General features: G+C 40.4%; 1 protein-coding gene across 2 annotated transcripts in view; it reads right to left on the minus strand.

Moving 5' to 3' along the window:
* Positions 1-6,437: 6,437 nt before the first annotated feature.
* LOC116399375 (cell division control protein 42 homolog) overlaps positions 6,438-11,680 on the minus strand; it is an 8,254-nt gene continuing 3,011 nt past the window's right edge. For both annotated transcript variants that reach the window (XM_031876494.1, XM_031876493.1), the window contains exons 3-6: positions 9,706-9,778; positions 9,025-9,134; positions 8,522-8,719; positions 6,438-8,419 (exon numbers count right to left, since the gene is read on the minus strand). In XM_031876494.1, coding sequence (XP_031732354.1) covers positions 8,330-8,419; positions 8,522-8,719; positions 9,025-9,134; positions 9,706-9,778 — 471 coding nt within the window. In that variant the 3' untranslated portion in view covers positions 6,438-8,329. The remainder of the gene's footprint in view (positions 8,420-8,521; positions 8,720-9,024; positions 9,135-9,705; positions 9,779-11,680) is intronic.

Here is an 11,680-nt window from a genome sequence, read left to right on the forward strand (position 1 = left end):
GTGTGTGTGCAGAAAATGCTCACTTCATACATAAATAAACACACAGACTTACACACTGATGATGCACAAAATTACACACATACATACCACTAACCCACATATATACACCTCCCACACACACACACACACGTATATATAGACACAGACAATTACAGGCTAACGGGTATACATCCAAACACACACATACTAAAACAAAAGCACACACAAAGAAACATGCACACACACACATAAAAAAAGGTACACGTCCATATAATCAAACAGATGGACAGAAACATCGACACAAGATGTAACGAGTCAGCACAGACACAAAAGATATGAATGAAAGACAACACTTGAAAAATACACGTTCGTATAAACAAACCGACGGACACAAACAAAGACACGAAAAATATAAAAAAGGAGCACAAACACAAGATTTAACATACGAACACAGACACAAAAGATATAAATGAAAGTCTCTCAATTACGTCTCGAGGGAAACTTATTTTCTCCCGAGTTACAAAGGTTTTGTTGTATGGGAACGTCATTTTTGAGAAAAATGGGCTGACAGTTACGTAGATATTTGAAAACAGGCATCCAAAAACATGAACACACACAAAATTTAACACACAGACAGGAAGTGGACAAACACAATGTCTAAAGACAAAGCTAAAAACACACACACACACACACACACACACACACACGGTGAAAAATGTGAACAAATAGACACAAGAGTACAGAAAGATCAAACAACAACCAGGACACAAAGATCTTAAGATCTACATAAAAGTATAGAGACACACAAATACAAACACACGACATTCATGATACAAACACGACACCCGCTGTGGCCATGTTGGTTTTTGGACTTCACCATGTTGGTTTTTGGATGTCGCCATCTTGGGTTTTTTGAACTTCACCATCTTGGTTTCTGGACAATGCCATCTTGGTTTTTTGGACTTCATCATCTTGGTTTTTTGGACTTCACCATCTTGGTTTTTTGGACTTCATCATCTTGGTTTTTTGGACTTTTTTGGTTTTGGACATCGGCATCTTAGATTTTGGATGTTGACATCTCCGCTTTTCGACATCGCCATCTTGGTTTTTCAATGTCGCCATCTTGGTTTTGACACAGTGACACTAGAGGGTGGAGCTGGGTACAACCGCACGCTGAATAAGACATTTTTTAGGTGACCAAAAATGTTACAAATAACATTCATGAACTGAAAACACACTGAAAGAGTTCGAAGAAAACAAAGACAACTCCCAGATCGGACAAAGCTCTGGTAGTGACCTGTCAATCACCGTGTAGCCCCGCCCTAAAGCATCCCCTGCTTTATGGTCTGTTTGACTCTAAATGGACCATAATGTACTAAATGAACATCATGCTGTATTGAAGAAGACTTGAAACTAGAGATTGAGACCATAAACTCATGTTTACAATGTTTACTGAGGTAATAGATCAAGAGAGAAGTAGAGTCATTTTCTCATAGACTTCTATACAATCAGACTTCTTTTTGCAATTACCTTTTGAAAAATGACGTATGTTTTGTCCGTTTTCAACTCTAGTTTTGCAAAAGTAATGTGTGACTGTATCAGATTTGTTCGTAGTTCAAACAACAAACTTCAACACTAAACTCGACATGAAGAGACACATTAAAGCAACAGTGTTGGTTTTTCTTCAACAACAGTGTCCAGTGTGTGACTTTATCCATACACGTTGTTCTTTTCTTTACAATCAGCCACAAACAAATGTTGCATTGTTGTTCCGACTCAGCATAAAGACGCTCGACATGCCGGTTCTTGTATCTCTGTTCAGGCCAACTGTGCGTGCGCGTGGCTGCGGGTGCACGCTCTGCATGTGTGCACGTGTACAAATGTGCATTAGTGCACGTGTGCGCCCTCTAAGAGATGAGGGAGAAAAAAAGGAAAAAAGAAAAAAAGAGAGAGGTCAGGTTTCTATCCCATGATGCAACTGTTCTATACCACCCCCCCCCCCCCCCCCCTTCTCCAAGCTGGTTGCCTGTGGCAACGCACTTATAATGAGGTCAGATGGACATCCAATAATATTCACCAGCCCAACCAGCAGAGAGCGAGGCGTGTTGGGACAGACAGCAGTCAAAGTGTCAGAGGCTGAACAAGACAAGATGGCCACCAAAATAAAAACAATAAGTTGGCACTGATTCATCAAGTCAGAGAGAAACTGAAAGTGAAGCTACTTCTTTTTGTTTACCTGGTTGTTAGGTGAGTTAGACGCCCAATAAGTTTGACTTCATGGGGTTAGTCGCGGTATTAAAACACAAAACACAACAGCATAAAATGTTTAGAAATTGATCTTTGTAACAAAAATAAAACCTGGAGGAGAAAACAGGAAATCAGTTGAGGTGCAAAGTTTAAATCTACTGTGTATGAATGACTTTTTGTTTAAAAATGTTCCTTCATTTCACACATAATTGCACTGAAGAGTTTCTACATGTGAGGAACTGGATGCAGTTGGCTGCTCATGTGTGACATGCAGTAGTGGAAGACGTATTTAAATCCATTATTTTAAGTAAAAGTACACATACAACAATGTAAAAGCACATTTTACTTTAGTAAAAGTACAAATATGTTGTCAGAAAAATGTACTTACGGTGTCAAAAGTAGAAGTACTTCCTATACAGATTGGCCCCTTTCAGTATATTCAGTATTATTTAGTCAAATAAAAGAAGTGGAGTAAAATAAATGTATTTGAGTAAATGTACTTTCCACCACTGGTCACATGATACAAGACACAAAATACACAATAATTATATGAAAAATGTACAGTAGAGGTTTGGGAACGGTTAAAATATGAGTTTACAGTCTGTCAACGGATTGTTCGTGCCGTGAATCAAATAAACACAGAAACCTGAGGAAAAAGTCAAATATATTCAAACGTGACCAAACAAAGTGTATGAAGCTCATTCGTGAGTTGGCCTTTGGATCGAGGACGTGCTGACGTGACAAAACCCGAACCCTCATATAGTGATTTAAAAACTAGCTGTTCTCTAAAGGGCCCATTTCATTTTTCTCTTTTGCGTCCCAGAAAACTGACCGAAGAACTTTTATCAATAGGCTAAATATCTTAAAATTTGACTGGTTTTTCAGGTAAAAAGCTCAATAAATGATTCTAAAATAAAGTGATTTTATTTCACACACCTGGGAGAGTAATGAAGGCTTTGCAACAACATTTAAAGGAGATTTACAGAAAAATATGCTTTAATGCTTTTTGTCAAGTGGGCTACTTTGGGTCTCACGCTCTCATGCCTTATGTAATGAACACCGTTTAAATGGCCTTTAAGCTCTTTAAATTGTTGGTAACCGGGCAGATTATTTGTTTTTAATATACCCACAGTGATGATCCCAAACCAACACACAGCCCTGGGAGAAGTTCAGAAGCCAGTGAACGCGTTGCGATAATAAAAGTGGATGTTGTGAAATGGAGGTGACTCAAGTTTTTTAGTGCAGACCTCAGGACCTCAAACCAAAGAGGAGGGGGGGAAGAGAGAGAGAGAGAGAGAGAGAGAGAGAGAGAGAGAGAGAGAGAGAGGTTTAAGAGAGGGGAAAAAGACGAGATGCTGCGACTTCTGTCTGTTTCAGTCGCTGCCGTCTGTCAGACAAAGGAGCGAGTGAGCCTCCATGCCACGTCGGTCTGAAGGATCCATTTTAGTCTGCCAATCAAAATGAACCCAGGTCATTTACATACTGTATCCACTGAGGCCCAGACTGAAAACCAGTGAAACAGCTCCCCCTGCTGCCCACCGCCAGGTACTGCACTAACCTCATGTGTGCAGAGAAAACCGACAAAGTACGGAGTCTGAAATGTGCCATCAGAATAATCAAACACATTAAAATGATTCATAAGAAACATGTTTTAATAATATTATTAATGTTACTGTTATATAATGTTGTAATACATTAAATATAATATATTACAATATAAACAATAACAATAACAGTTATTATTATTACTTTTACTGTTATATGTATGCGTCTTAAGATAAACTGTTTTTAGAGTGGGTAGTTAAAATGACGTGTTTATGATGCTACAAAAAGAGCCATTAGTTTAAAAACAGATTTACCAAATAATATTTCTATCTCATCATCCCGTCTTTAAACTAAAGATAAATTATAAAACATATTTATGATGGCTGGACCCATATCCATGGCTCGCTTTAATCAAATGACTAAGAATTAACGATAAATTGTGACAAATAAATGACACAAAAATGTGAAATACTTGCCAGCGGTTATTATATATCTGGGGCTTTTATTGTGAAATGTAAGAACGAAAGGAGTGGAAAATAAATATTGACCGCAAATTAATCGCACAAAAAAATGCCCCCGATGTGTTAAGGTCTGAACATTAAAATGCTTTAAAGGGCAAATTTAGGAGCGAAAAAGTGCAAATCTGACGGCAAAGAATAGGAGATATTAATCAAAGTATGAATGTAACCTTCAAGAATAAAATTCTATACAATGAAATCAAGAACTTTCATAAATTAATAATATACAAATAGACAAATGGGATCAATAACAGGCTGTCATTTAGAATGTGATAAAACTGTTATTTTCTATAGTTATGAGTAGATGTGAGATTTTAAGTCCAAAATTTCACTTTTATCAATTTGTTAAATACTGAACCCAGTACACCAGGTTTTGTGTACAAAACCTGCTGTGAGCTGACAGACTGTGTGGAGTTTTAGAATACATTTTAAATTGTTTACTATGTTTTATATATTTTATGTGTCATGTAGCTCAGAGACTAATCTATCCTGTAAATAAAATGGACATTAAAGTTACATTTTGTGGTCCCGTTTATAAATGTGTATTCTTGTCATATTCCATCCTACAGTCCATTAATCTGTTTCCATAATAAGATCTCTTTAATCCTCCATGGGAGTCGATTTCTGTCAAAAAATAAAACGGAGAAAAAAATAAAAACTTTGAGAATTTATTTAGAAAACTACAAAATGTTTCCATTTCATTGCTATGGAAAGGATTAATTGAAGTTTTCCAGAATGTATTATTACGTTTCTCATTAAACACAAAATAATAGGAAGAAATAAATTAATAGAAAATAAAATCAAGTCAAAGTGAAACAACATTCAAGTACTGTTTTTATTATTTCCAAACACCCAGCGGCTCCACTTCTGTAATTATTGCTTCGGCTCTTATTAAGTATTGATTTATTATGAGGATTGTTTAGCTTGTGACACTCTCTCAAACCGTCGGCACTCAACCATCAAGTAATAGTAAAAATATCTGAAAAACTGCTAAAATAACATCCGAAACAATAAGGAGCAAAGATATATATATATATATATATATATATATATATATATATATATATATAAAATCATTTATACATCATCAGGATTAATCATCTCCAAAACAGTGGGGAAAAAATGAGCAAAGTGGAATTTTAGTTAATTTTAACGGGTTTAAGGGTTTAAGTTGTTTTCCTTTTGGTCCCGGACCGTCAGTATTAGAGACATTAAAGACTTTCTACCAGAAATAGACTCTAGTTAACACAATTATACCATCAATTGTCCCGCTTTAAACAGAAACACTACTCCACGGATCCCCAGTTAGTTATCGTTTATGACATTAAAACAATAAATAAATCATCTGTGTAGCTGATTAAAGAAGCCCGATGGTATAACTGATGACATTATCATTTAAGTGAGACATCTTTAATAACCCCAAAGCTCTGATTAATCTGCTGCCGACCAAATAAACAACACCGTCGACCCTTTAAACCGAGCGGTGTTCCCCTCTCAGGCCTCCAGGAGGCGCCAACACACTACAACCAGCACTCCACGTTCAGAAGGAGAGCGAAGCGAAGATACGAGGAGGTCGAGTGTGAAATGTTTCTCTTTAAAGAAGAAGAAGAAAAGCGTTCACTGTGTGGACTTATATATGTGTTTAACTGGTTTGAAGCATTAAGGCAACAATGTTCTTGATTAGGAAACATTTTAAGGCATTTACAGTCAACTACTGGAAGTTTTTACACACAAACAATTGAATATATGAGGTGAAGTTTGGCATTTGTAGTTGTGCGTTTGTGCAACATGAACACTTCTTTTATCAGTTGTCTTAATAGGACGGACGTTGTCCTTTTCCTTGGATCACAGTTGGTGACCGGTGGCCTCCATCAGTGGAAGTTCGTCCACATCTTTGGAGAACCTGACGGCCTTTACAACGGCACATTACATCTTCTCTAACTGTTGTTTTTGTCACCAATGCTTTCACATAGAACGCAAATATTACGCTCTTTTGTTTGACTTTTCTGAGCTTTCGCACGGCAAATATATCAACCGATCACGTTGTGATCAGCTTTGTCCAGAGACCAGACAAAACTATGTGTATTTATATGTACGTATATGAACGATAGACTGGTGTAAAGTACAACGTCTTGACTGTATTTATGCCGCGATGAAGCTATTTAGAGTGTTGACGGAGCAGCTACAAGGTTAGCGTAGCATGACACTAATCGATCCAAACATTCAGAAAACAAGCTTTTTAAAAGTTGTTTGCTTGTCATGTCGCTGCCAAACCTGACAAAGCACAAACTCAGTCTTTTGACAGATCAGCATCATTATGTAGTTATTTCAGCATCCTTTTTTTTATCAGTTTATTACAATTTAATTACAGCTAAATTCACATCGCTGCCACTACGGAATTTCATATTTGTCACGTTTATTACACTGATTGTTATCTCAAAATGAATAAAGTATTGATTTATAGATGTTATAATTCTATATGTAACGCCTCTCATACTTTATATTAGATAGAAAGCTGTGTTTGTGGAGTGTTGGGTTCAGGACGTCCACAGTGAGACGGCAGAGAGGGAAACGGTCACACTGACAACACAACGTATTATTACGGGAACATTTCTGTCGTCAGGTTGAGACCCCGTGACTCCAGATGGCTCGAGGGAAACACGTTGTTTTCACGTAAAACATTCTCGGCATGTTGTTAAAGATGACTGTGTGTTGGCATGTGTGTTGGCATGTGTGTGTGTGTGTGTGTGTGTCTGTGTGTGTGTGTGTGTGTGTGTGTGTGTGTGTATCGTCTCATAGACGAAGTCAGTAAAGCTGTCATTAGCTCACTTAAAGCGATCTCAATCTCTCCCCACTGAAATGGATGAAGTCAGGTTCAGTCACTACTCTCAAACTCCTCCAGTAAACCGGACCGACGGTCCACTGAGCTGCAGGGAACGCTGCTCACCAACTGGGTCACGTGTTCACGTCTCGTTAAATTAAAAACCGCGTTAGTTCTGCTCGAGGAAAGAGTTTATTTTTGTCTTCTCAGACCAGATTAATATCATTAATGCTGCATTGTTCTTCTTGCTGGACTTTATTCTCTCCAGATGCGACCTGCTTTGGACCAAACAAAGATTCAAATGACACTGATTTTGGAAGACTTTCTTGTGTAATTTAAATTTTAAAGAACTTTACTGTGACTTAACCCTTGTGCCTCACGTAGGACATTTTCATCGTTTTAATTTTCTCTTGAAGTTTGGCAAGGTTGTGAGTTTTATTTCTAGTTTCTGAAGTTCAACCTCAGCTCCGAAACACAGACACTACTCAGCTACTTAAGGAAGAAAATGTCCGCAATAAAACCACAATGTTCGATCCCGTCGTCATTACAGAATAAAAATCACACGTTCTATAAGATCAGACCTCAAAATTTTAGTTTTGGGACATTTTATCCTCTAATGAGACCTGAGCAACTGTTCCTAAGTGAGGCACAAAGGTTCAGGGACTGTCAGCTCGATTTCAAATGTTTCCCATGAAAACAGAGGATCAGCTCCACCATGAAGTTCAGTAAACACAGATGTTCTCCAGGACTGTGTTTACTGACTGGAACAAATCTTATTCAGATATCTGACACAGCTCCTAAAGTTCAAGGCTTTTGAGAAACGTCATCGGTTTGAGGCGGCGGTTGGCGGTCTCATCTGTAACCGTGACGCCATCCACTGTTGTGCATCTTTTAAAAGGCGTCCGAGGTGAAACCCTCTCTACTGCTCAACTAAAATTTAAACCCCCGTTTCCTGGTTAGCGAGGCGTGTTGTTCACGTGCGTTAGTCATAATATAATCCGAAACACTTATCTATGATGAAAATAAAGCCCGTCGAGAGCCCGGCTCCTCCGACGCCACGCCCACGTTAAGTCACGACGGCTGAAGGCACTCGTTGAAACATGTGTCTACCTCGTCCACCTCCCTCCCTCTGTACTCCTCCTCCTCCTCCTCCTCCTCTCCTCCTCCCCTCCTCCTCCTCCTCCTCCTCCTCCTCCTCCTCCTCCTCCTCCTCCTCCGTCTATAGCAGGACGCAGCGCTTCTTGGGTTTGTTGTCCGGAGGCTCCAGAGCAGCCAGGATGGCCTCGTCAAATACGTTCTTCAGACCCCTCTGACCGAGAGACAGCAGAGAGAAACACGGATCATTCATCACTAATTATTTAACTATACATTCGTTGCCTCATTAATGTATTTAACAGGCGTATTCATTCACCTGCGTGAGAGCGGAACACTCCACGTATTTGACGGCCTTCAGCTCTCGAGCGAGCTTCTCTCCGCTCTCACAGCTCAGAGCTCGCTGTTTGTTCTTGGCCAGTTTCTCCAGAGTGTTGCTGTCGTCCCTCAGATCCATCTGAGTCCCGACCAGCAGGAAGGGGGTCCGCGGGCAGTGGTGCGAGATCTCCGGCACCCACTGTGGAGAGAGGCACGGTCAGAGAGGGACGAGGCGGTTAATGTGGAAGGTCCGAGTCTGGATTAAAACCCGTCAAACTCAAAGTCACAGTAAAGTTCGTCTTTGCTGCATGAAACGGACGTCTGAGTTTCTTTTTAAGTAAAAAAAAAAAAAAACACTATGAACGTATATTAAATCTAAATGCCTTTGCATAAGAAGCCCGTTGTTTTCTTCTGAAAAACTATTTGGTGTTCAAATATTAATACGACCTCTTGTTTAGTCCCTTATGGTTAAAACCACCGACTGACTCAACCTCACAAACTCACCTTCTCTCTGACATTCTCAAACGAGGAAGGCGACACGACAGAGAAGCAGACGAGGAAGACGTCTGTCTGAGGGTAGCTGAGGGGTCGCAGCCGGTCGTAGTCCTCCTGACCTACAGGGGGAGACACACAAACTCTGTGATCAACAGCAGACAACAAGCAAACACTGTGTACGCAGTGGTGCAATAAGCAACAACCAGGCGGCATCCTTAAAGCTGCATTCTCTCTAGTGTCCACCAGGGGGCGACTCCTCTGGTTGTATAGAAGTCTATGAGAAAATGACTCTACTTCTCTCTTGATTTATTACCTCAGTAAACATTGTAAACATGAGTTTATGGTCTCAATCTCTAGTTTCAAGTCTTCTTCAATACAGCATGATGTTCATTTAGGACATTATGGTCCATTTAGAGTCAAACAGACCATAAAGCAGGGGATGCTTTAGGGCGGGGCTTACTGTGATTGACAAGTCGCTACCAGACACGTATCCTCTGCGGTTCAAATATGGTCACAAGATGGCGACGGCAAAAAAAAAAAAGCTGAACTTGATGCTCCAAATTTTGTTTGTGCGTCGTCTGGTGTTTCAGAGAATAATGCAACAATACTGCTGCTACCATAGGAGCACTGCTGTTCCTGCTGCTGCTGCACACAGTACGCTATAAACTACACGCAGACTTTACTCTTTACCTGCAGTGTCAAACAGTCCCAGAGTGTACGGCTCCCCGCCGATCATCACCGTCACCGCATAGTTATCAAACACCTGAGGGAAGACGGGAGGAAGGACGTAAACATGTGAAAGAGACATTCTTCAAAACAAAACAGGAAGTACATTAAGAGGCATGTGCGTGTCCAACAATAGACACACACACGCTCTGGACTCTACTAACAACTCTCGTGCCCTAAACACGAATTATGAAACCAAACAGCGCTGTGTTTGATTTGTTGATAAAAACTATAAGATACATGAATTGAGATCTTTTCCCACAACAAAAACTAAATAAAAAACTAACATTTAAGAACAGAAACTTTGGCCAAATGCAGTTAACAGTTCTCTCTCTCTCTCTCTCTCACACACACACACACACACACACACACACACACACACACACACACACACACACACACACACACACACGTTTGGCCAGAGCTCAGACTGCAGAAGCTTCTAGAAACAGAGTGATCATAATGAACTGGTCCTCTGGAAAAGAGCCACTGCTCCACAGAGAAGAGCCCAGTCAGTGCTTTTGTTACAATAATATAAAGTATTCTCTCCGAATGATTTATGGATGTGACTTTTATATCCGATGAGGCGACGTGTTTCTCCTGGAGGAGACTTCCTCTCTCCTGGTGTTTCTTATTGTTGTCAGCTGACTGACAGGAAGCAGCAGCGATGGTGTAAAACACGACGAGGTGAAGAAGAAGAAACAGAAAGTTACGAGTGATCGCTGTAGCGGATCTCAGAGTGAAAGAGAAGAACTAACACAGGAGTTACAGGAAGAAGAGGGTTTACAAACACAAACCAGCTTTAAATACCAATCAGTAGTTAATCCACGATTAACTCAAGTCATCAACGGGGCTTATTGGGTTCAAAGGCTGCAGATAAAACACGTGTTTGTCATGGATGATCATAGTAACAGTGCTGCTGCTAACAACAGGATAATAAAAACAATAGGGGTCATAAAACAATAAAAAATAACATCATTGTTTCTGACTGACCAAGCAGCCTGGATGAGAGGGAGTTATGTACAAATAAAGATACATTTAAATAATTCCAAAAACAAGATTTATTTTTATTATCATGCGGCTGAAATTCACAGGTGTTTATTTACTACAATGGAGTATTAGCACCACTGGAAATGAAGTCAAAAGACAGGCAGGCAGGCAGGCAGACAGACAGACAGAGAGACAGAGAGAGAGACAGACAGACAGACAGACAGACAGACAGACAGACAGACAGAGAGAGACAGACAGACAGACAGACAGAGAGAGACAGACAGACAGACAGACAGAGAGAGAGACAGACAGAGAGACAGATAGAGAGACAGAGAGACAGACAGACAGAGAGAGATAGAGAGACAGACAGAGAGAGATAGAGACAGACAGAGAGACAGAGAGAGAGACAGACAGACAGACAGAGAGAGACAGACAGACAGACAGAGAGAGAGACAGACAGACAGAGAGAGAGACAGACAGACAGACAGAGAGACGGACAGACAGACAGACAGACAGAGAGAGAGAGAGACAGGCAGGAAGAGGAAGATAATGTTGAGTCAGCACTGCTGGTTCTGCAACTGTGTGATCAAACTGTGCTGACAGAGAGACGGGGAGCCGACAGAAAACAAGACGAGAATTATTCGACAAATTGCCGTCAGCAGTCAGCGAAGCGTCCCATCGATTAGATGTTTGAGATCATTCCAGCAGGACAGTCCTGCCCGTCAACAGTCAGTCAGCTGGTTTCCAAAAACAAAACAAAAAGTCAGAGTTTGCAGGATCGGTCGGGGCTGAGGTGTCGGTCTGGATTTTATATCCGCAGAAGCCTGCGAGGCCGTTTCACTGCTTCAGACCAGAGAATCTCATGTTTTAACTTGCAGCTCCATGCAAATAAGTTACCAAAACACACACGCATATCCACACACGCATATCCACACACGCATATCCACAC

This window comes from Anarrhichthys ocellatus, unplaced genomic scaffold (genome assembly GCF_004355925.1).
Source record: "Anarrhichthys ocellatus isolate YVR2014 unplaced genomic scaffold, GSC_Weel_1.0 scaffold110, whole genome shotgun sequence".
Taxonomy (NCBI): Eukaryota; Metazoa; Chordata; class Actinopteri; order Perciformes; family Anarhichadidae; genus Anarrhichthys; species Anarrhichthys ocellatus.